The sequence below is a fragment of the Sturnus vulgaris genome, chromosome 15 (genome assembly GCF_052056855.1).
Source record: "Sturnus vulgaris isolate bStuVul1 chromosome 15, bStuVul1.hap1, whole genome shotgun sequence".
In the NCBI taxonomy this organism is placed as follows: Eukaryota; Metazoa; Chordata; class Aves; order Passeriformes; family Sturnidae; genus Sturnus; species Sturnus vulgaris.
This window is the reverse complement of record NC_142257.1, coordinates 5,727,708-5,753,736: the sequence shown is the minus strand read 5'-3', so window position 1 is coordinate 5,753,736 and position 26,029 is coordinate 5,727,708. Positions and strand designations below refer to the sequence as shown.

The window sequence follows — 26,029 nt, the reverse complement described above, 5'->3', positions numbered from 1 at the left end:
CACAGCATTTTTGTCAGCAGAATGGCTCGTGCAGGAGTCAGACAGGGTGTGCTGGGTTTATCCAGTTCACACCTGGGCTGGATGGGCAGCTTTGATTTTTTTGCACCCAAAGACCAGAAGGAAGAACTTCTGCACCACCAGGGCTGAGACTCAGCAATGTGAGACCAACACTGGGGGCAGAGAGGGCAGAGGAACCCTCCCAAATTCGCCATCCCCAGGGCAGGACATCCACACCTGCAGCACGTGTGGCTGGGTCTGTGGTGCCCAGGCAGGGTCTGTACCTGCACCTGCAGTCACACCTGTGCCACTGTCCCTGCCAATGTTACACCTGTGCCACTGCCCCTGCACAGTGACACCTGTGCCACTGGGCCAGCACAGTCACACCTGTGCCATTGCCACTGCACAGTGACACCTGTGCCACTGTCCCTGCACAGTGACACCTGTGCCACTGCCCCAGCACGGTGACACCTGTGCCACTGCCCCTGCACAGTGACACCTGTGCCGCTGGGCCAGCACAGTCACACCTGTGCCATTGCCACTGCACAGTGACACCTGTGCCACTGTCCCTGCACAGTGACACCTGTGCCACTGCCCCAGCACGGTGACACCTGTGCCACTGCCCCTGCACAGTGACACCTGTGCCGCTGGGCCAGCACAGTCACACCTGTGCCATTGCCACTGCACAGTGACACCTGTGCCACTGTCCCTGCACAGTGACACCTGTGCCACTGCCCCAGCACGGTGACACCTGTGCCACTGCCCCTGCACAGTGACACCTGTGCCGCTGGGCCAGCACAGTCACACCTGTGCCATTGCCACTGCACAGTGACCTGTGCCACTGCCCCAGCACAGTGTGACCTGTGCCACTTCCCCTTCACAGTGACACCTGTGCCACTGCCCCAGCACAGTCACATCTGTGCCACTGCCCCAGCACAGTGTGACCTGTGCAACTGGCCGTGTGCCCACGGCTCCATTCCCTGCTTACCTGCAGTTAAATGTTGTACTTCTGTCTCCCATCAGCCTGAAAGCTGCAGTGTTTATCTGAGTCCCCCCCAGCTCTCAGTGCTGTCCCTGCCCCCTGAGGTGCTGCTGACTGGTGGCACAAACAAGGTCAGCAAGGCTCAGGTGTGCATTTGAAACTCTGCTTCGTGGAGTTTCCAGAAGGATGTGTACAGCATGTCCTTCTCATCTGGCAAGAACTCAAGATGCCTGGTCTTGCAAAAATTATATTCTTCTATTGGAAAAATATGTCCTAAGTTACTTTCAGGGTTCTAAAATTATGCCTGTTTGACTTTTCTTCTTCCTGAGAGGTTGGTGCAAGTAGGCTCATGGGACAAATTAATTTTCTGTGCAGATAAAGACAATATCAGTGAAAATTCTGCATTTCACTTCCAAACAGCTTTTCTGTCCTGATTCAAAAATTATCAAGCAGAAGAACCCCATACAACATTATCCCATCTGAATTACTGAAAGTAAAAGACATAGCAGTGCCCTGAATTAAATTTTGCTTGAACTTAAGCGTCTCATGTATAAGAAAATTATCTGGTTTGATACAAAAAATGCCCACACAGAAGAATATGAACAGCAACTTTGGAAGGATTTTTGCAGTAGTTAATAAGAGCTCAAAAACATGACTGACTTACTGTGGCTTAAAAAAATCAGAGCATCAGGTGAGTAACTGACAGATTGTATTGCAGCTATTGAAAGGGAAAATGTATTTGCTTAAATTTCAGCAAAATTGTGTTAAACTAACAGGTTTCCTCAGCCATTTGCAGTCACCTAAGCCATCACCCCAGGTCACCTGGCAAATGGTGGTGTGAAAATCCATAGTGACTTCATTTTTGCTCTTTTCTAGTCAGAACATGCTTAGCTTCAGCTTCCTCAACCAGATTTATGCTTCTGTTTGCTAGACAAAATGTTCCATTACTGATGTTTTTGGTCCTTGTAAACTGTGATCAGGTCCCTTAATCATATCTTTGATTGAATTCGTGGCATCTGCCACTGCAGGGGCATTTCCCAAACCTTTAAATCAGTTTATGCCTTGAAAGCTCTCTAATGCACGAACATCCACCTAGAACATCCCTTCCTCTGCCTGGACTGAGCCTTCTGACAATGTGGGTGGTCATTTATATCCAGAATGTGCTGCAGCTGCAGGATTGGACAAATAACATCACAAAGAAAACCTGCAGAGCTGCACCAAGCAAAAGTTGCTGTTCATCTCCCACCCCTTGTGCTTAAAGTCTGGATTCTCACCTCTCTTGGTTTGTGTTGGATCTGTAGACAGGACAAAGCTCTCATCAAGCTGCAGGCTTGGGCAGCTGTCTGATGGTGCCCCTTCTCCTCTCCTGGCTTTCTTTTCCCTTTCTTCACCTACTTCTAAGTCACAGTGAGGGCTCACACGTTTTGCTGCCCGATGGGATTTGACACATTAATAACTGCAGAGGAGAAGAAGCCCTCCCCCACTGGAAGGCACACTGGGATGAGACTGGAGCAGATGGGCTCTTTTTTGATATACCCTCCTTAGTAATACAAAGTGATGGGAGTGAGGAATGATGCTTCACTGGAGAAGTTAAGCTTGAAGATAATTTGGTGTATTAGAGGTGCTCTTTCTGGAAACACTCCATTTCTTGCTCCCTGCAGTAAGTCACTGGTGTCCCTTGAAATGACAGGAGCCACTTTGTATTCACTCAGCTGATCTGCAGCCGTTCAGAACCAAAAATTTTGCTTTGCAAATCTCTTATAATCATAAAATCTGCTACGAGGAAGTAGTCTGGCATTGCAAGTCATGCATTTCAACAGAGCTGGGCCAGTTTCCCGAAGCTGCCACAGGTTTCTGTGGCACCCACCCAAGCTCAGGGTGAATTGCTTAAATGCTTTTGGCTTGAAAAGGATTATTTCAGTGTGTAACCTATTAAAGAAAAGAAAAAGCATACTCTAGTCTCTTCATCCCAGACAGAAAGGGACTTTATAAACCTAATATCCCTCCCTGGGATGAGGGGCCTCTGTTAGCTTCAGCCAACAAGCCTTCTCCAGGCAATTCAAGAGAAAGGGGTGGTTTTCCCTCTCCTCATTCCAAGCTGAGTTTGCCAGTCTCAGGGGGAGATCTGGAGAGCTCAGAAGATGCAGCAGGAGGAGAGAAAACAGCACTGTTTCTCAGGAACATGTCTGTCTTCAAGGAGACTCTCTAACGTCCTTTATTTAGGAAAAGGGCAGGCTTGGACACAGGCAGGGAGGTTTTCAGCTGGGCTGCAGGGTGGTTTTTGAGCTGCTGAGCTGCAGCCTGCCCAGAGCTCAGCCCTGCTTCTGCAGCTTCAAAGGCATCACAGGAGGCACCTGCAGGGAAAGGGCCAGCAATTAATGCCAGCTCAGAGAAATACAAAGAGAATCTGGAGGTGTGGGTGCATTCCCATGGGCTGGGATGGGGTCCCACAAGCAGCTCTGCCACCAAGGGTCACCAGTGTGCAGAGAGGAGGCAGAGGTTTAGGACAGGGAGGCAGTGAAATATAGGGTGAAAGAAGAGATGCAGGGAAGTCAGTGAAGCTCCAGGTTTGAGAAGGGTAGAGCACAAAGGGATGAGGTTTTACCTGCACTGAAAGCTGCCTGCACTGCCCACTTCGTGTTCTGGCTCCTCATAGTGTCCAGGGTATCAATTAGGAGCCGGTTCATTTCTGGAGGGGCTTTGTTTTCAAGGCAGATCCTTCGTGGACCACTTAATCAAGATGGATTCACGAGGCCCATTTCAAGTCATCAGTCTTCCTGCATTATGCATTTCCTTTGATGATTGAGCCCACAAGCAGTGGAGAGGAATATAAATGTGTGACTTGCTGACGCCTCTCCCAGCAATCAAGGCAGAGAATGGGACAGTAAAACAATCTTTGGCTGAAAACTGCTTTCAGTTTAAGAACAGTGTAAAGAACATATGCACCAGTGAGGATAAACCCCTTCCCAGTACTGCTTTCTATTTGGAGCCACAGAGGTCTGTAATAGCTGCCCATATTATTTGCTCACAGCAGCGCCCTGCACGTAATTGCTCTGTGAGGTTCATTAATGCAGAGAGGAGCCTGTGGTATGGGCTAAAGAGCAAGTTCCCTCCTTTGAACCCAGCCTGCTGCTGCTGGAACAGTGTGGTGCAGATGCTGTGAGTCAGAGCAGGCTGGAGGAGGGAGCTGCCTCAGCCCATCAGTGGGAAGGAACCAGATTTTTGTGGTTTATTGTCAGCCTGCTCATTCCGTGGCGTTTGGAGAGAGCCAGGCGTTTTCCAGGCATGTGCAAGGCAGGAAGCCACATTCTCTGGTTTGCTGAGGTGGTTTTGTGAAGTGAATTTAAGTCCAAGGGCCAGCTGGTCCTGCTGTGGGGTGGCTGATGGGATGGTTTGGTGGTTCCCAGGGATGGCTGTGCCTGCAGGACTGCTGTCTCCCTGGAGCACCTCCAGCCTGGCACTGCCCTGTGCTCTGTGCCTGTTTCCCCGGGCACTGGAGTGTGAGTTCTCTTACTGCTCCTCTTCCTCCCTGGGGGATTTCAGTGCTGTGTAGGGAGGTGAATCCCTGCATATCCAACAGACACATCCCAAATGCTTCAGGTGTCAGGAGCTCGGAGCAAGTCACACAAAACTAGATTCCAGGGGCTCAGCTCATTTCCCTGAACTGTGCCCAGACATGGCTGCAAAGTGGTTCTTTTCCAGTATTCCCTGGCAAATTTTAGAAACAGTTTCAAAACCATTTGATCACTCCATGGGACCACATGGAGTGCATTCTCCCAGCTCTGTTCACTTCTTGCTGTGCTTAGTTGGATGACAGAGAGAAGCATTTCTGGGCTAGTTCTTTCCCAAACTGATTGATGCTAAACATATTACTGTAAAAGCACAGCTGCTGGCCCTCAGTCATGGGTTACAGACTTTCTTTGGCCAAGTTTTAAGAATTTATTTTCTGTTTTCCGAATACGGCCAATTGAAAAATAAATATAAGCGCTTTTTTTTTTTTCAGTATGTGTCTACAGTCACAAAGTGACAGATGATTGATGATTTCTTTAGTTGCAAATGTTGTAATTCTCCTGTTCTCCTGTTTCCTACAAGCACTGACTGATATTCCAGAAGGAGAGATAAGCATATTTAATTCCTGCTGCCACTTTGTCAATAGAAGCATTGTCAAAACCCAGTCTGCATAACTTTTGATGGCTTTTTGTTTATATGTTTGTTAGCAAGAATTCACCTGCTCTGGGAATTATTTTCTAAAATATTTGACCTCTGAATTTCCCTGTTCATTGGCTCTCGTGTTCCCTAGACCTGCTCTGAGCAGATTTCAGTGTGGTGATTAAAATTCCTTTGTAATTAGGAGCATTCCTATAATGTCCTTGTGCTGGGGCATGTGAAGGAGGGATAACAGCTGAAAACAATTATTTCGGCCATTGATAGCAGCCAAAATGCAAAGATGTCTTCAAGGTTAATGATGTCCTCCATGCTCCCAACTGCCTTAAATTACTGGAAAATCTTCAGAGGTCTCCACACTTTTAAAAGAACCTGAATGATGTCAAAAATCAGTAGGGAAAAGTTGGTAAAATCTTCAGGAAGGAATAATTCTTATAATCTATTCAGATTATTTTAAAATTTTATGCAAGATGAATCCAAATGAATATTGTTGAATATTTGCTTCAGTTTCAGAATGGTTTTGTTTAAGGAAAACAGTGAAATGCAGTGCTTTCAACACTGCTGTCTCATCACTGCTGTCATAACTTTTTTTTTCACTTTTCCTATTTAAATCTGCATTCTGAGTGGGCTTATCACACCAGTCATCTTATTCATACTCTGCAGTGAACTTGGACTTTTCTTCATGCCTTTGTAGGTCTCCCAAAGAGAAGCTGGTTGCACAAACTCAAGATAGTTTCTTTTGACAGATCTTTTTCCCCTGAGTACCTCCCAGGAGCAAAATGTCAGTGTAATTTGGTTCTAGCCATGAATAACCAGTTGGCAACCTGTGAGGTCCCTCTTACTGAACCTTAGGAGTTCTGTGTGTCAAAACCCACTTGGCCTGAAATGCATTAAGACGTCAGGGACAATTATCCTGCTGCACTTCCCATTCATTAATCACAGCTCTGGCTTTCTGAAACCCCTACGCCAGCAATTACAAACAAGATTGATGTGGGATTAACCAGCATTCTGAGGAGTTTGTACACACAAAATACCAGTTTTTTTCTTTTAACCTAAATCACTGTACTTTGAAGCAAAACAAGCCATCTATTTAGAGCATCTGTACACCAGTATCCAATCCTCAGCCTTGTAAGTGGATGCCAAATTGCCTACAAAATGCTGGAAGGAAATGTGTGAAAGTCTTTAAAGTCGCTTTTGAGTCACTTATGACTCCCTCAGTCTGACACTTATGTGAGAGGGCAATTTAGTCTTTTCCTGGCAAGGTCTATTCCCAAAACAGTTTCCATCTAATGGCTCGATCCTGACTTTGGAAGTTGATCAGCTAATTAGCTCCCTCAGCCTGTGAACAGAGAGCATCATTTTGGGAACCTGATTGGTGTTTTCCTGGAGATGATGCAACTGGGCTTTTTTAGCTCACACTATCGTGGTGTGTGTAAGAACAAGCAAGGGAGAGAAATGCAGGGGCAGCCTGAGGAGGAGCCTGCAGAGAGCACTCAGCAGCAGGGCAGGGGGAAGGCAGAGCTCAAACCAGCTCTTCTGCTGCTCAAATGATGGCATTGTGACAGCCCTCCCATTCATCTCCCTTCGTGCTGATGCTGCCAGTGCAAATAATTGAGTGCACCTCTTGTGTTCCTAAAGAAAAAAGCACCAGACCTCAGCCTGTCCCCCACACAGCAGAAGGGCACAGCCCCTGTCCAAGCACCCCTGCAAGGAGCCACAGCAAACAGTTCTCAGCAGCAGGGCTGCAGAGCTGGCATCAAAGCTGGGACACCAAGAAATCACCCCTTCTTCTCTATTGCAGAAACCTCTCATTGTGTCTCTAATTAATTTTTCACCTCTAACTCAAGGGTGACTAATTCTGCAGTGCCACCCCAATCAATACACACGTGTGTTTGCACACGTGTTCATCACATGCAGAGAGCCAGAAGTACACAAGAACAAAAAGGAAAGGAAAGAAATGTATTTCATTAGTAATCTAAAGTCTAGAAAAGCATTCTTTTCTTCCAAATGAGTAAATTCTATAAACTGGCTTTTCTAATAGTACAACTCCTTTAAGAAGCTGACCAACCAGTTCCTTCCTGATCTGCTGAAAGTTCCTTGTTCAGAATTTGTTTTTCCCTATGAACTGTGGTTTGAAAAGAAGTAGGCTATCCAGTGGTGACTGAGAGTCCATGGGTGACAAGTACTTTTTTAATATATTTTACAAATGTTGTTCATTTCATCCTGCACTATTCATGATGCATTTTTCCATTACTCTCCTAGCTTTCTTGCAAGTGAGCTGTTGTTAATGTGATTATTTGTCTCCCTGGGTGGTAACTGCAGGATATGGCCACTCAGAACCTGTGAGAAAAGCAAGTTCACACCATGGTTGGGGAGCTGGTGTCTTTTCTGATTTGAACATTTCCTCCCAGAAGGAAGATATTTTTCCTGAGCTGTCCGCCATATTCATACATAGGCAGGATTCCTCTTTCCCATCTAGATATGTCTTCCTCTGATGAACTTCTCCTGTTTCTCTCCTGCACCAGGGATTCATGGACATTGACCTGACCAAATTCAGGGAGAGTGGAGCCAATGTCACTGGCTTCCAGTTGGTGAATTACACAGATACTGTTCCTGCCAGGATCATGCAACAGTGGAGGAATAACGATGCCAGAGAGCATCCACGTGTGGACTGGAAGAGGCCAAAGGCAAGTGGTATTAAAAAACACATTTCATTTGGTTCCATCTGGCTCAGTTCAAGTTATGCTCACCTCTTTGTGATCACACATGGCTCTTTATTTTCACTTGAGAAACTCTCAATATAATTAAGAACATTATCTGTTCCATTTGCCTTAGCTTTGTCTGAGTTTTACTAGGCTGCTGTTACTGCCTCCTAAGAAATAAACAATTTAATGTATTCATTCGGTCTCCCAGTTTTCACCCCCTCAAAGCTAAGAACTAAATATCTCATAATGTTCAGTATATAAAAAACAAAAAGCCTCATTAAGTCCTTAACCTTTGACTTGTTTACAAGACATCCAGTGATAATAAAGTCTTTCCAGATGTTCTTTTTGAGCATTTCAAATCAGTGTGTACAACAGAGGGAAAAATATTTTAATTCCTGACACAGAAGGCCCTGAAGCTGTTGAGGGATGAGTGGAGGGAGAGGTTGTTTTTTTCTGTTTAATATTTGAAAATGAATACATTTGTCACAAACATTGTGCAATAGAAATGTTAATTTTGGGATTAGTTTAAGAAAGTTGAAAACAACTACATCAGTAGGTGATCATAGAAAAAAAGAGTTAACACTAATGGTTCTTGCCAAGAGTTTTACACTGCTTTCTGTACAAGTTTCTGCTTGAATAAACTCATGCTTTGCAGAATTTCTGCCGATTGAGATGGAATTTTCTGGTCTCCATCTGTGACCAGACAAAGTCCCTTGTTTCTTGATTTCACGTAGCTCACATTTACACAGTATAATGTGCTCCTTAAAAGTTCAGGTCAATGCTTCTAATTAAACACAAGTGCTTGGGTAACAGGTAAATGACTTTTAGGGCTGAGCCTGCTTCAGGGAGTGAAATCAGGAGCTTCTCCTTCATTTCCCAGCCGTGAAAGTCACAATCCAATTTAGGAGTCAAAAGGGCAGTGGAGATTACAGGGAGCAAGAGGCTGTTGAACTTCATAGACAGGAGGTGAGGACAGAGTGTTGCCTTTTTCTTAACCTGGAAATGAAACTCGAGATACTTTTAGTAAGGAGGTAATATAAGAGCAGATTTTTATTTGAAGGCTTTCAGGGGTAGTTATGGAAAGATAAAGTCTAAAAAGCCTATCCCCACAGGAAAGAGTACGTTTTTATAGGTTTCAGGAAATTATCATAATTGATAAAAAGCACCAATTAGGAGGAAAAGTGGTGATGTAACTGTTGGTGGTAACTGGTGATGGTGATGTAACTGGTAAGTGGTGGTGAAACTTCTCAGGTCAAGCTTCTTTTTTGGAGTCTTTCCCTTGGCATTAGCTGTGCTCTGTCCATGAATTGTATCTCAAAGGGTTGTTCTCAACCTTGGCTCCCAGGAAGAACCAAGATAGCATAGGAGCTTTGTACTTTTCAGGGCTTGGAGCTCTGGAATTTGTTTTGACTTTTTGCCTAGCGAAAGGCTACCGGGAAAATTAGCCGCTAGTGTAACCGCCTACAGAGCTACAAATACACGTGCGAAGAACACAGGGAGGATATAAAAAGTGAAAAAAAAAAACAATCTAAAAACCAAATTGCACGAGAGCAAGGCAGCTGAAGAGTCACCCTGGGCTGTACTTGTGCCCGCAGTACACGTCGGCGCTGACGTACGACGGCGTGCGGGTGATGGCCGAGGCCTTCCAGAACCTGCGGCGCCAGCGCATCGACATCTCCCGCCGCGGCAACGCCGGAGACTGCCTGGCCAACCCCGCCGTGCCCTGGGGCCAGGGCATCGACATCCAGAGAGCCCTGCAGCAGGTGGGCAGCCAGCCGGGGTGGGCAGGCACGGCCTGGGCACGGGGAGGATGGGAGGGCAGCAGCAGAAGCACCGGAGATGTTGTCTGGGAAGGCTGAGATGGAACGGAGACTGGACAGAGCAAAAGGGATAAAATAGGAATTTAGTGCAAGAGCCCAGCAGGGGTAATGTGGAGGGAGCAGAAAGCATTCATAAAGAATAAAGTCTCCCTGCATCCTTAGAACAAGCCCCTTGGAAAACCATAGCTTAAAGATAAATGGCTTGTGAAATGATGAATACAAAAAGGAATCCAGTTTCCCCACCTTGGTAGACTGTCTTATCTATCTTCAATATTAGTGGCTCATTTTCTTTTAGTATCCATAGGCCAGCTTTGAATGTAAAATCCCTCATGGACTGGTTAGAATGTAGAATTCTGTTGGTAATTGGTGCAAGCTGTAAAACCCTCAAAAGATATAAAAACCCCTGTAAAACAATAGCCGTTGGTATATGCAGACAGGATGCCTTCATAGAATAAACTATGGATTTGTGCCTTTCTGCACATGCTGGTCTCTTTACCCTGCTGGTCTGAGAGCTCACCACGAGCCAGAGTTCCATCTGGGCAAGGCTCGGGAATTTGCTCTGTCACTGAGGGCTGCAGAAGCAGCCTCAGGGATCCCAAAGGGACCCCGAAAACCCAGCCAGTGACAGGGCTACATCCAAATCAAATCCAAGGTGGATCCTGGTCACGAGTTTTTACACTTTTATAAGTTTTGGTTCATCTACATCTTGTGGTCAATTATCTGACCACAGCCCCAGGCTATGAAGTCTCAGTCCCCTGCCTTGCCCCCTTCCCTTAGCCATTGTTTCTGCTTTTTGGGTACCAGCTGTCCTTGATTCTCCAGTTAGAAAGGGATTGTTTTGTCCAACTCCCCTGTGAAGAGAACTTATTAACACCTAATATGAAGTTTCAGAGTTACACACTAAGCAGCAGAGATTCTGAAAAATATAAAAACTAAAACCCAAGGCATCAACATGAGCCATTTGGGATGGGCAGCACATCCAGCAAACTGCTACCATCTGATGTGTCCATGCCTGTTCTAACTTCTGTTGTTGTTGTTCTAAAGCCAAAATATCATTCCATTAAATTAAGGGTCCCTCCCTTTATTTTCCCTTCCCTAAGACACTGCTCAGACCATATTTTTTGCAGATTATTTGACTCTCTGTGAACTCAGCTTCAGTTCCAGCCTGCTAATGAATGCATGTGAATTTTGCCTTATGTGTTGGCTGTCACCAAAATGTTCTCAAAGTACAGATTATAGCTTGTTTCATACTGTGAGGACTCATAAAAGTCTAAAGAGCAGCCATTTAGGTAGTTTATTCCTCAAATCTGATAGTCTTGCTTTTTTCCTCCTGCATAAAATTTAGATTTTTGAATAAACAAAAATACAATGTGAAACTTACAGCAAGAGGGAAAAATAATTCACTCTTATCAAAGACTTACCAAGGTAGAATATTTTAAAGTTTCATTAAATTTCAAGACTGACATTTACTTCTAGCACTTTTCTTCCTTTTCCTGACAGAAATAGATGGATTTCTTGCAAATACTGCTAGTTCAGTGTTATCCAAATATAGCTTATCCCATCTTCTTTCCTTAACTGTGAAAAAGACAAGAAAAATAACATTTATTTGGTTAATTTGTATCGTATGCAAAGTTCAAGTATTTTGTTTTGATTTGGTTTTGGCTTACTGGTAAACAACAATTCCTTTAAAACCAAATCTTGCATCTGATTTGATTTTATTGCTTGGATTCAATTTGTTCCCAAGCCTGTGACTGACTTTCTGCATGACCTTGGGCAAATGACTGTCACAGCTTCCCCAAGCCCTTATAATAAAATCAGTCTCCCTGATGCATTAGGGAGATAGGTTACCTAATAAACATGAAATACTTGGAAGTCTTCTGATGAGCAATAGCTGCTCCAGCATTTTTCTTTATTGAATTTATGAGAATAAGATATCAAAATTAGACAGCTAGAAAATACAATTTTGTGTGTGTGTTGGAAAATCTCCTCTGAAGTTTCCTTATATCTTCATTAAAACAATTTCAAGAGTCTTAATTTTTCAACTGGAGTGATTTTGGGTGAAGAACACAAAGATCCATTTACAAAAGTTGCTTCTTTACAGATGAAAAACAATAATTTTAAAAAGGCTTGACCAGTTCAGTTGTGATGCTCAAAAGAAAAGACTGAAACAGGCAGGGCAAGAAGCCTCCAGCAAAAAAAAAATTGAACTATGAATTTGATAATCTTCCAGTATTTAGTAATGTAGCAAGAAAGAGGCAGATGGAAATAGAATAACTTATGATAAGATTGAAGGTTTGAGTTATCCTTTCTGTAAAGACTCACAGTTAAGGCAATTCATAGAGCTGTTCACAGTGTGCTTTCTCTTCACCTCCCATTTGTTAATGCCTAAAATTTTATACAGTTTTAAAAGCAAAAGTTTTCTCTACTTGCTTCTACTCAAATGTCTGGAATAAGCTTCCAAATTGCCTTATTCCTGTTTAGTGTAGGAAGGAACCACAGAGTCATAAAAACATTTAGGTGTGAAGATCTAAGATCTTCAAGTCCAAGCGTTATCCCAGCATTTCCAAGTTCACTAAACCACTGAACCATGTCCCCAGCACTGCCACATCCACACATCTTTTAAATCCTTCCAGAAATGGTGACCCCACTACTTACCTCCCTGGACATCCCATTCCAATTCTTGACAACCCTTTTGGAGAAGAAATTTTTCCCAATGTCTACTCTAAACCTCCCCTGACACAACTTGAGATCATTTCCTCTTGTCCTGTTGTGCTGTCTGGGGGAATAGACGGACCCCCACCTCACTACAGCCTCCTAACAAGGATTCATGGATGGCAGGAATAAAGATGAAAAGAAATACAAAGTGTTCTTCATTATTTTAAAAACAGAAATCTGGCGTGTTTCAGGAGAATGTATGTTTTTATCAAAGATAATTACTCTTTTTCTTTTTTTGCAGGAAAAGGCCCGCAAAATATTGCTTAAAACCACCACATTAAAGTTTCACTTGCACTTTTAAAAGATTATGATAATTTTAAACAAATTCTTTTTTTTATCATTATGTGGTCAGCACATGTAATAAGTGGAAAGCTAGTCCCTAGCTGCTGACTAACCCTGTAAAACAGAAGGCCACAACAGAATCCTTCTGCTCCAGATGTCCCAGCAAAGATCCCCATGCCCATCCATGTCTTACACACAAATGTGTTTAAATGTTCCATTTCTCCAGTTGACTTGACTGGTGCTTAGCACTGTTGAAGTCAATCCTCACTGCATTTTGCACTGCATTTATGCATTTTGCATTGCATTTTTGTATTTTGCCTTTACTGTCAGGGGATGGTGAATGACAGAAAAGTTGTGCTGCATCCTGCAGCATGGATAGCAGAGATCCCTTTTGCCGTTTCAGTGCCTCATGGATATCCCAAGATTAGGATTTCATTCACTCAGATAGAAGAAATTGATGATGTAAACCTGCCTTTTAGTGCATACAAAGCTACAAAGCACAAGCACCTGTGACCTGAGCTTCAGAATCGGTCAGAACCTGAAAAGACAACCCAAGGAGACGTGAAAAAAAGCAGGCTTGGGAGTGCTTAAGACAATGGTGCTTTTTCAGCACATCTATTTTTTATGGGCATGTTGTGTCTTGTGAAAAGGGAAAAGCATGTTTATCCAAATGTCACCAGGAATACCTCTTGGTTTGAAAGAGCTTCAGAAAATGCTGGCAGATGTTCATTTTCATGACAAGCCTGTGTTGTAACAGCTGGAAAACAAACACGGTTTAAGCAGATTAACAACAGATTTCCTGTGTAATAATACAGCCTCATTTCTTCACCACGGGTCTTTATTCTGAGATCTCAGGGTATTTTAAAAGGCTGTTAAGTACCTGTCCCCATTTTGCATGTGGGAAGACTTCAGTTTCAGAGACAAGAGGTTTGTCCAAAGCAAGTGCAAAGGCAGAGAATGAGCGCGGGTGGTGTCCTTAGAAACCCAAATCTGCACTCTTCTTCCCATGGTCCTGGTCCCCACTGCCTGGACCCCACCGTGTGTGATTCCAGTCAGGAGCCCTTCTCCATTCCAGGCTAGGCATTTTTGCAGCAAGGGGAAGTTCAGGGTGTGGGATGTGATGTGAGCATCACTTCAGCTCGGCAGCGTTATCAGCAGAGATTTATGGTTCAAAGCTTCCTACACAAATGTCAATACTAAATTGTTGGATTTTATTAATCTGGTGCAGAGGTAATTAAATTTGCTTGATAACTTATAGACTCCTCTCTATCGAAAGATGACAGCTGGGAGCTGTGGCCATGGTTTTGTATTTGTCCTGATTTACAGTTCCTGATTTGAGCTGACAAATTCTTTACCAAATCCCAACTCCAGGTCAGATCTCGAAAATACAAAACCCCAAACTCAAAGAGTTCAGAGCTGATTTAGCTCACTGTCACATCCTGAGAGGTGATGGGCTCACATTGGTGATCTAGCTCATAGGCTGCACTATGTTTTAAACCACTGAGGTTTAAGAGAAAGGGTTTTTAAATGAAAGAGTGAGTTAAGAGGATGGCTGTGCCCACAGCCAGGCATGCTGTAGAGAGAGAGCCTTAGTGAAATCCGAGTTTCAAGCAGATGTGCTGTCTCCCCTGCATGGAATTGAGAGTAATGACTGCACTCAGCACCCTTCTTCCCCTCCCCTCTGACTGCTGCTGAATCACCACTGCATGAGAAGCTGACCAAATTGCTGTCTTCATTGATATTTATGTATTTAAGGTCCGTTTTGAAGGATTGTCTGGCAACGTTCAGTTTAACGAGAAAGGACGCAGGACCAACTACACCCTCCATGTGATTGAGATGAAACACGATGGGATCAGAAAGGTAAAGCAGAGAGTGACCCCACATCCTGTGTCAGCTTCCAGCCCATGTCTGAGTGACAGTGTGGTTGGGTCTTGACAGGCATTCCTGCCCGTGGAAGTTTGTGGAGTCACAACCAGGGCATTCCCAGCTCTAGGCAGGAGCAAAGCCAGGCACTAAGGACTCATGGTATATTGCTAAAAAATACAACATTTGGAAGGTGTTATCAAGAGCAACAAGGGCATCTCAGGTGTGGCAAAAATTTTCCAGGATGCTAAAACTTGGTCAGCTCACCTTTGCTACTGTCACAGTGCATGGTGCAGGCCCACATATAAGTCTGGCTTTGCCCTTCCACTTTTCCAAGGATAAACAAAGGCAGAGCCAGAAAGAAGCTGGTTTGCCCCAACCATTGTAAGTGAACACTTTATGTTGACCTAATTCTGCTCTCCTTGAAGTGACAAAAACTTTACCACTAACCATGTCCCAATAGCTACACAGACCTTTGTGCTCTTCTGAAGTCTTGATCCCTTTCTGTATCCCAGGCTCTTTGAAATATCTGGCCTTGTTCAGAGATGCCAAGCCCTTGAAACACTAATCCTTTTGAAAATCTGACTCTAGGTGCTTATGTCCCACTTTAGATACCATTTTTTTGAAGAACAGAGAATAACTCAGTTATTCCTTGATAAAGGAGAGCTACTACGTACTTTGGAAAGGGGCATTCTCTGCATCTCCTCAGTCCCCTGAAAGATAAAAACTTGTTTGAAACTAAGAAAAATGTAAATAATGAAAGTTCCATATTTACAGCCCCTGTGTCAAATTTATACTTACACCTGAGAGCAGCAGGTATGAGATCAAAGCCCCCCACAGACAAGAGAAAAAAGGCAAATTTTCTTTGACAAATAAAGGAAATGTCATTTTGAAGATATACAAAGCAGTCTTCTTCCACTGCAAAGTATTCATAAGAGGACAAAGGCCAGTTTGGGTCTCTGAACTTCAATAAGTTGGCAGTATGGAGAGAGTCTAGATGAGATGAATTTGAGTGGCTGAATGTCTTGATTTTTCCATGTATTCACCATCAGAAATAATATTTGTTTGGAAGATATGTACATCACTGTCATGATGCATATTGTATTTTAGATCCACCAGGTTAGAGGTGCAAAGCAAACATCATGTCTCCACTTTTGTAGCCCTAGGGCAGAGCTTTGGAAGCTCTTTCCTCACTCTGTTCTTTTTGTCTGTGCAATGAAAAGTGATTAGAAGCCTGCATAGATTTTTTTTCTCCTCAGCTGTTAGGATCTCTAATCTGCCATCAGTAGGTTCCTGGTCATGCCCTGTTTAATACCTTTTCCCATTTACTGTGATAAGAAATTCCTTTCATATGAGCAGAGCTCAGGCAGCTTCATACTTGCATGAGGTGAAGGAAAACCTCTTATAAAATCAAGCCCTCCAAGTGGATAACCTCAGCCCCGATCTTCCTAGAGATATTTGCTGGCACTCTGCTTTACCTGCAAGGAGTGACAGAGCTGCCCAAATCCCTGATTATTATTAAGCAGAATTTAACCTTTGAGTTCTTCCATTTACAAGTGGTCAGTTTATTCATAACCCCAAACTTTTTGACACTAGTGCAGGACTGGGGAGGGAGGGCGGTGCTGACTTGAATTTTTGTCCTGTTGTCTCAAGATGTCCCAAGAGTCAGTCCTACATTCATGCAGGCTTTTAGCTGTAGGATAGTTTTTCATCACCCTCTAGCACCTGCGCCTGCAGCACGCAAGCTCGCCATTAGAATATTTTTTGGAAGTCACACTGGGAAACTGAATTCTCATCGTAGGAATGGCAATAATCACCAGTACAATGTGATAAATGTTTTTGAGTGCATGCAAGCACTGTGCTGCTGTAGCACATCATGCACATTATTATTTTTAGGCTGGAGGCACAGTGGGATGGGAAATTCCTCTGTCCCCCTCACCACAGACATGAAAAATCAGGAGATGAGATCTCTAGCTGAATATGAATATGCAGAGAAGGCTGATCTGGCTTGGATGACCCTGTTACTGTGACTTGGTTAATATTCCAAAGACATATTAATCCTGGTTTTGTATTGGGCAGATTGGTTATTGGAATGAAGATGAGAAGCTGGTCCCAATAGCTGTAGATACTCAAAGTGGCAACGAGTCTACGAGCCTGCAGAACAGGACCTACATAGTCACAACGATCTTAGTAAGTGCCATGACTTCCATCCCAGTTCTCCCTCTCCCCCATCTCCCTGATGTGCAGGCTCCCTCTTCCCACTAGTGTGCCTTTCTTTGTATTATATCATTTTTGATAGCAATAATAATAATAACAATAATAACAATAATAGTAATAGCACTTACTGTTTCCTGCTGGCTCCATAAAGGTATCTGCAAATTGCTGTGGGTAATTAAGTAGGTATTAAAGAGCTCTCATGCTTAAGTGTAGAAAATACAAAAGATTATGACAAGATAGTAGAGGCGTCAACACAGGTAAATTAGGAACATTGTACCTGTGCTTGGTATTTATCCCTCAGAATGGGGGCTGCAGTTTTGGGAAGGATAAGCTGTTTTGTTCAGAGAGGCTGAATCATTGCTTTATAAAGAAATCTCCACTATAATCATGGAAGAATAATAGGTACCCCACAATGTATTGTGTCATTGTATACACTTACCCCGCAGAAACATGAAATATTACTAATTTGTTTGTTGATTGCTTACTGGGAGTCTGCAAAGAAGACACAATACCCAAACCAAGTTAAACATTTTAAGGCTCTCTCCTGTCCAGCAGATTTGATTCTCCCTGTGCCCACACAGGCAGGCATGCCCTTAAAAATTCACAGCTTAGATATATTAAATACCCCTTGCAGAACTACACTGAAAGGTTTGTTGCCCAAATCCTGCCAGCTACTCCCTTCCCCCTAGGTCCATCACTGCAGGAGCTGCACGAATATTCCACAATAAAAAAATTCAGATGTTGTACCTTCTAGAATAAGTGTGTTGGCTGTGTCCCTTGGCACAGGAACACAAGGCTAGAGTTTTGCAGGGCGACCAGAACCTGGTGTACAGCTGGTGTGCACCTCAGGAAGGAGGAGCGGGGCTCAAATGCTGCTCTTCTGTGTGCCAGGAGGACCCGTACGTGATGCTCAAGAAGAACGCCAACCAGTTTGAGGGCAATGAGAGGTATGAGGGCTACTGCGTGGAGCTGGCCGCCGAGATTGCCAAGCACGTGGGCTACCACTACCGGCTGGAGATCGTGCGCGACGGCAAATACGGCGCGCGGGACCCCGACACCAAAACGTGGAACGGCATGGTGGGAGAGCTCGTCTACGGGGTGAGTCTCCAGCCTCAACACATGGCTCTTGGTACCTGGGATTCCGGCCCCAGAGGTAGAAGGAGTCTCAAGGGAAGATGAGGTTGGATATTAGGAAAAAGCTTTTCGCGGAAAGAGCGATCAAGTACTGGAATGGTCTGCCCGGGGAGGTGGTGGAGTCACCATCCCTGGATGTGTTTACAAAAAGACTGGATGTGGCACTCGGTGCCACAGTTCAGTTGAGGTGTTAGGTCATGGGTTGGACTCGATGATCTTGAGGGTCTCTTCCAACCTCATCATTCTGAGAATTCTGTAATTTTGAAAGGATTTTACAGAGGAGGTTGTTGGATCTCAGAAATCTGGAGGTTTTGAGCTTTCTGTGCTTTCAGGCACAGACGCCCTGGAAAACACTGCTTTTGACCTGAGGCCTTGGAGATGGCTTCTAAATATGAGTGGTGAAGTAGAAATCACAGGTGTGTAGTGAATTAGAAGTGTGTGCTTTCACAGGGTGATGGGTCTTAAATTTTAGGTTTTTATATTATAGTGATAGGTATAGGACAAGATAGAGGATTTGGGGCATTGTCTCTTTCTTTGTTCATCTTTCTTCTTCCTTCTTCATGGTTTTCAGGTAGTAGTTTCTGGTTGGTCAGTCAGTGTGACTCTAAGGGTCATGGGAATCTAGTTACTGGGTCAAAAGTATAAATAATATAGGTGTTCATTCTCTATTGGACTGTTTAGCCTTAAAAGACCTTGTAGCAATTGCTTCTGTAACCATTTTTCCTATTTCTAGCAAGGAGTTGGAATTGCTGTTGAATTCTCTGCACTTTCTGATAGGATATAATAAACAACCAAGCCCAAACACGAGAAAAACTGTTTCAACCATGTTTCTGTTAATCCTGGCTCTGAGAAGACAGATGAGACTGATTGACAAACCACTAATTAGGTGGTGCAAAGCCCCTGCACTGCTGCCCACAGAGGTCAATAGTGATGTCCCAGTTTACAGCTTCAGATAACTGCAGAAGAAGGAATCCAGCCTGAGCTCTCCAGAGGACTGCAGCTCAAACAATCAGCCCAAGTAAAACGTTTCAATTTAGGGAGAGACAACACATTCTGTGCCTATGGAAATGTCAAAACGTTTCCTCTCAACAGTTCCAAGATTCGTTTTCTTTACATTTTTAGAAGAACAAGTATTGAAAGGTCATACTTTCCCACGGGTAGAATCTCCAAATTTTACTCTATTTTATATTTGCATGGTAATGGGAGGATGAAAGAAGAAAAATATTTCAAACACTCAGCACATGAGTGGTGAATAGAAGGATGAGATTACTTTCTCTCCAGCCATTCATTTCCATTATCAGGGATGTACACCTGCACCCCACACTTCTAAACCTGTTTTGGTCTGGTAGTTCATACCCTGTGATGCTTAGGTCATCCCTCAAACAGAGGGGTCTTATTTCCCTTTCCCTACAAGGGAAATCATGCAGGGAGCATCAGTTCCCAAGTCCATGTGAGACTGTGTTGGAGTGGGCATGATCTGTATCCTGATGGCAGTTCCACTGTAAATGCTGCCAGCCATTTCAATGCATTTCCCTCTCCATTTTCAAGATGGATTGCAAAATTAGTGGAGAGTGCATATTAGTGTTGCTGGAGCATTTTTTCCTCTTCTCCTGCATCAGTTATGCTATCAAAAAGCAGCTCCCGATGGAAGTAAACATCCTGACATCCTTTTTCAGGAGATTGGCCTTTCCTTGCCTCTTTTGATGTCTGGATGATAAAGCTCTTTTAGAGAAAATCATCTTCATCAGACTGTGACATCAGTGGATAAATCAGATGAGAAGAGCTGGGTGGCTGCAAAAAGAAAGCGCTGTGATTTCAAAACAGATCTGGTAATCAGTAGTGATAAAATGGAAATAATTCACCAATATTATGGGTTTCTCCTTTTTAACCTTTTTCTTGGAATGCATTTTGTCTGATTTCTTCTGAGATAGTGAGGTTAAACAGAGATCAAAGGATCATACACTGCAGTTAGTAAATATATTTTATTCCCAGTCTGCAAATCTCTTTTCTGTCTCTTTTTTCAGAGGGCGGATGTGGCTGTGGCACCTTTAACCATCACCCTGGTTCGAGAAGAAGTTATAGACTTTTCCAAACCGTTCATGAGTTTAGGTATATCAATAATGATAAAAAAACCTCAAAAGTCCAAACCAGGAGTTTTTTCCTTTCTGGATCCTTTGGCCTACGAGATATGGATGTGCATTGTTTTTGCCTACATTGGAGTGAGCGTCGTGCTCTTCCTGGTGAGTCGCTTCAGCCCCTACGAGTGGCACACTGAGGAATTCGAGGAAGGACGGGAACAGCCAGCCAATGACCAGACAAATGAGTTTGGGATATTCAACAGCCTGTGGTTCTCCCTAGGAGCTTTCATGCAGCAAGGATGTGATATTTCTCCAAGGTGGGTTGCCTTCCCTAATGAACCTTCTTCCAGTTGGCTGGTTTAATCTTTCTGCGTGCTTTGAAGCTGAACAGGTTCTACTTTGACCTCCCTTCCTGAACCAAAGTGTAGTTTTGTGAATCAGTTACAGACTCAGAAAGGATCCAGAGGTTCACAGGTCTCACAGCTGTGAACTTGAGACCTCAAACTTGACACCATGAAAATACCATTTAAATTTTTCTTGGGGAGTTCTTTTGAGAGAATTTACAGCAATTATAAGAAGCTTTTCTAAAGTCAATAATTGCAATCAGATTTTGTCAGTCGTTTATTTTGTTGCTAGTAGAAATAAGATGATGCTAACATTATAGGGAAGATAAAAACTTCCAGCAAGGTAGGGAGAAATAATATAGTAGGTGCCCAGTGAAAGGTTATATGGTCTGTGTCAAACGTGGAGGACAATGAGTAGCTTAATTGTTACTGGCCTTTAAAAAGGTTAGAGAAAGACCAAGTTTCATCCTGCTTCCCATGTCACCCAATAGTTCTGCTGCCTGAAAGTTCAGTAGGACCCAGCATCCCAAGTGTTCCTAAAGGGACTTTTTGGTGAATGACTCTTGTTATTTACTTAGATAATTTTTCCTTCCTTTTGGGGGCTTTGTCTCCCTTCTCTTCAAAGGAAGTTTCATCCGTAAATACCCATCTTATGGGTGAAGACAAGTGGGCAGAGGTTCATTTCCAGCCTGCTGTGGTGGCATCAAAGCTCAGGGATGAGAAGGAGTCACAGCTCCATTGACAAGTGGAGATAACTCTGTGCAGCTCAGCACAGCTCCCCTGGGATGGCAGGGAAGACTGAGCACCAGCTTTTTGGCTATCAGATGCCAATTTATCCAAATGTTAATGAGCTTGTGATAGCAGGGAAATAACAGCCTGCAGGGCACTTTGATAGTGACAGCCATTATGAATATGTTTTATTATCTGATCATTGATTAGTAGGAGGCCAGGCAGAGAATTCAGAAAGTCTTCCCAGCAGAGGAAATTTCAATTTTATTGCTGTCTTGTAACCAGCCCCACGAGTTAGGATCAGGTTATTGTGATTTTCATTCTCGTTGTTTTTGTCATCATTATTCTTATTTAGGAAAGAGAATGTCTTCCTTTGGGGTCATTTCAATAGGTGGTTTCTGAACCAAGGAGCAGGGAGAGGTAAAAAGCTGAGGCTTTGAAGAATAGCAAATTTGGTGACATCTTCAATAAAAAGTGTCCGGAAAAGATCAGTGGGTTTGATTCAGCTAATAAAATTTGCTCTAGCTAAATAACATGCTTTGAATCACCATTTCAAAGTGTGGTTTTATTTTGCTTTGAAATGGGAAATGAGAATTGTTCCATCATTGTTATTTTAATGTTGGTTGATTTAATCATCCTGATAATGAAAATTACAATTTCATTGAAACCAATATTTTCCCATGGAACACAAGAGCAGTTTCTGACTGCTGCAACTATTGGCAAGATGATAAAAACTTAAAAATTAAATATGGGAATTATTATAACTCCCAGTACTCTGAGTACAGCTCCTTGAGATGGTTGTAAGGGGAGAGGGACATTTCTGTGTGATGTGAAAGCCAGGAGGAAGCAGAAGAGGGGGAATTTCTGTAGGATGTTGTTGTGCAGAAAGGCTCTGAGCACACTCCATATTTCACATGTGTTTTTCACACGAACCTGGTGAAGGATTTCTGTGACACATCACTCAGAAATGAACACTTGGTAGAATGACACTGTGGGCAGGTGGGGATATCTGCTCTATTCTAATATATTTCCTATGTAGCTGCTTCTAAACTTATCACTACGGTCTCTCAGCATGTCCCCAGAAATGCATTAACCAACATAAATAGCTTCTGTTATACATCTGTTCTGTCATTCTCTCCCCAGCAGAAAGGAGCAAGTGCAGGGGTGTATTTTGTTTTTGTAGAGGTTTTGGGTTGTTTATTTCAGTTTTGTTTTGGAAAGGAGCAGGAGAAATTTGTCTGGAGGTTTGTAATTTTTTTACAGAGCGTGCTTGCTTTAAGTGCATATGCCACTATGTATTTATCATTAAAAAAAAACAAGAGTAAGATCAAAACTGCAGACACATCACTCAGCACAGCAGGTGGTGAGGTTTGCAGCAATAACTTGCTCTTGTAAATGTGCATTCCTCAGTCTCAGACCAGTCCCCAGGGAACTTCAATGCCCCAAAGAGACAAAAATTTGCTTTTGAAGGAAAGTGTTGTCCTTTTTAAGGACAATCTTACTCGGCAGAGCTTTAAACAGGCCTTTAAGTACACTGGGGACATCCTACCAAGGACTTTAAAGACACATTGTGAATTTGGTGACCTGTGGCTGGCCAAGAGGGAGCAGAGCTGAGGGTTGCCTGCTCACAGTCCCTTTGCAGGAGCTCAGCTGGTATCCTTGAAGCTCTGAAGCCTTCATGTCTAGGCATCAACTGGGTGAATGAGACAGAGGGCAGGCAGAAACCAGCCATGGAGAGTCCCAGCTGGAGCTGTGGCTGTCTGTGTTGTGCCTTTGGATGCTGAAACATGAGCATGAGCAAGGAATCCATCCTTTGGAATCCTTAAAGGAATGCCTCGATGGTAAATTCATGGCTTCAGACCAAGGGGGCTGTGAGCTCTGGGACATTTCCCACTGGAGTTCGTGGTGCACCATCACTGACCAGTGGCCCCACTGGGTGTGGAACTGTCCCTACCACATGGACTAACTAGTCCTGGCTGAGGTGAGACAGCCCCTGTTGTTGCCCTTAGAGCTTTCCAAGCAGGGGCTGGTGGCCAGCAGGGTCAGGGAGAAGCAGCAGCTCAGAGCTGTGCACAGCTCCACAGTGACAGGCAGCAACCAGTGAAGTCTGAAACGGGCCATAAACCATTAAGCTTTGCAAAGTGCCACCTTAGCTTCAGAAAACGGTCATGAAATTGCAAAAGCACTCATTAAATGTGAAATACAGACCCAGAAAGGAGCTTCTCAGAGCAGGCATCAGAGGTAATAAATAACCCACAGCCAATAGCGAGAGCTCGTAGAAAGAAAAATGTGAAGTAAATGTGACTCACATTGTACCATTTTCAGAACTGTAATTTGATAAATTGTCTTCAGAGCTCAAAATAACCGCAGTGTGTAGCAGCTGTGGGGAGCAGGACCTTGCCAAAGTCCAGCACATTGCTGCCATTCCTTGTTTAGGATGGACTTGAGGCCTTTGAGAAGGAGACTGAGGGGATGCTGGGGCTTCCCAACCTCCTCTGCAGCAAAACAAGGCATCAGAATTTTTCCTCTTCTCCATCATTTTCTGCAAAATAAATAATTTGACTGTTGTGAAAAGGATAGGAAAAACAGACAGCAAAATGTCAGCTTCCTATCTTGATCTTCTATTTTTTGTTATCACAAAATGTGTTGCTTCATATGGTTTGAGCCCAAAAGTGACTTCTTGTGTATTGGAGGCTATTAAATTTAATCCAGTTACTCTTCCTGTGACTCAGAAAATTTATGTTTGACTAAAATGAAATACATTTGGTTAAAACAGATCTTCCAGAAAGACATTTATTCTTCACTTGAAAATGCCATGGGATAGAATAGACAGTTACTCTCAGGTGAGTTGACTGTAGGAATCTTGTCCCATCTCAGGTTTGGCAGGTGGATGAATATCACACAATATCACCTGGTGAATGCAGACATCCTTTGTGCCTTGACAGAGGAAAATTAAATAAAGATCTTCAAAAATTGCCCCAACTTCCTGGAGCCTCTCTTTATTGTTGAAACAAAAAGTATACATATTTTGAATTCAGATCAAAATCTACTATGAGAAGAAGGAAAATGCATACTCATCTCATGGCACACTAGGGTATTATGTCGTGATACTGTTGCCTGGAAAGATTGAGCTGGAACAGAGACTGGACAGAGTAAAAGAGGTAAAATAGGAATTTATTGAAAGGATCCACCTTGTGCAGAGTAAGACCCCAGTGGGGGCTACACCCAAATCAAATCCAAGGTGGATCCTGGTCATGAGTTTTTACACTTTTATAAGTTTTGGTTCATCTACATCTTGGGGTCAATTATCCAACCACAACCCCAGGCTATGAAGTCTCAGCCCCCTGCCTTGCCCCCTTCCCTTAGCCATTGTTTCTGATTTTTGGGTACCAGCTGTCCTTGATTCTCCAGCTAGAAAAGAATTGTTTTGTCCAACTACCCCGTGAAGAGAACTTACTAACACCTAATATGAAGTTTCAGAGTTACACACTAAGCATCAGAGATTCTGAAAAATATAAAAGCTAAAACCCAAGGCATCAACACCTGCACGACACAGCTTGAAATCCCTCATGGTAATCTGTCTCATTGAGAACAGAGCTGGAGATGTCGTGGTCAGCCCGTGCTGGCAGTGAAATGGGGGATGAAGCTTTCATCCCATCTGTGTCCAGGCTGGACAGGGGATGTCTGGGGGGCATCAGCAGGGCTGCATGAGCAGGGAGAGCCTCTGTGCTCCTCTGGACAAGGCAGGACCCGAGAAATACTCGGGTCACACCAGTGTGCCCTATAAGACTGTGGGGTTTAATGTGTGCAAGGGGACATGGCATGAGGTACAACCCACCCTCCAGCTGGCTTGGGGTAAAGAGTTAACAGGGATAAAGAGTTAACAGGGATAAAGAGCTAACAGGGATAAAGAGCTAACAGGGTTAAAGAGTTAACAGTCCAGAGGCTTTGCAGGGTGCAGTGGATTGTGCCAAGCAGTGACCCCTGGCTGGGGCTGGCTGTGCTGAGCAGGGAGGTTTGCTGGCAGAGATGATGAATGACTGCACTCCCAGGCAGGAAGGGGAGAGATAGATGCTGGCTGCTCTCCAGTCAATAGATTCAATCTATTATTTATATGCATCTTGTGGACATCGTTATTTGTTTTTTGTGACATGGAAACAGTGCTCTGGCTGATCCACACAGGCTGCTCGTGCTCACTGCACTCCTCAGTCTCTCTGCTGCATTCCATCTGAGTGGTTTGTCAGGGGAAGAGCAAACAAGGTATTTACTATGTACCTGTAATCAATGCTGAGCATTTTCCTCTGCTCTTTTTCCTGTTTATTTGCATGTCTTTTTAGCCCAATTGAAAAAAGTCACAGGAGAATTCCAATTTTGAAAGACAGCAGCACTTTTAAATTTCAGCAAGATCTTCCCAATGCTGAAAGGTTTTATCCAATTTTTGGGCAAAATCTAAATCAGAAATTGATTAGAACAAAAAAAAATGTTTTGAGGGTTTTTGGTTTGGGTGTTGGGTTTTTTTGTTGGTTTTTTGGTGTTGTTTTCTTTCTTTTAGTTAGAGGTTCGATTTGGATTTTTTTTCAAGGAAATTATTTCTGTTCCATCCTTTGTAAACTTACATTTGCAGGGTACTTACTTATTTTGCTAAAAATTTCGCATTAGAGAAATTAGAACCAGCTGCATTTAGCCATCAAAAGGAATTTAATTCCTTCCTGAAAAGAAGGCTGAGCAGGGGTATTTATCTGATGACTCTTCGTGATTTCAGTAAGCATCTTCTCTGGCACTCCAAGCATCTGCCTTGGAAATGGCCTCAAATTGCATCAGGAGAGGTTGAAATTAAAGTTTAGGAAAAAATTCTTCACTGGAATGGTGGTCAGGCATTGGAATAGGCTGCCCAGTGGTGGAAGTGGTGGAATTGCCATCCCTGGAAGTGTTCAAAATGCATGTGCATGTGGACTTGGGGATGTGTTTAATGGTGAATTTTAATGGCAGTGCTGTGGTG

At 43.5% G+C, this 26,029-nt stretch overlaps 1 protein-coding gene across 3 annotated transcripts in view; it reads left to right on the top strand.

The window, feature by feature from the left end:
- The window catches only part of GRIA1 (glutamate ionotropic receptor AMPA type subunit 1), a 122,023-nt gene that overhangs the window by 67,437 nt on the left and 28,557 nt on the right, over positions 1-26,029 (top strand). For all 3 annotated transcript variants that reach the window (XR_015806970.1, XM_014876044.2, XM_014876045.2), the window contains exons 6-11: positions 7,669-7,830; positions 9,444-9,611; positions 14,421-14,525; positions 16,608-16,718; positions 17,637-17,843; positions 19,904-20,274. Coding sequence is in view for 2 of the 3 variants with exons in the window: in XM_014876044.2 (XP_014731530.1) it covers positions 7,669-7,830; positions 9,444-9,611; positions 14,421-14,525; positions 16,608-16,718; positions 17,637-17,843; positions 19,904-20,274 (1,124 nt within the window). In the remaining variant the exon portion in view is untranslated. The remainder of the gene's footprint in view (positions 1-7,668; positions 7,831-9,443; positions 9,612-14,420; positions 14,526-16,607; positions 16,719-17,636; positions 17,844-19,903; positions 20,275-26,029) is intronic.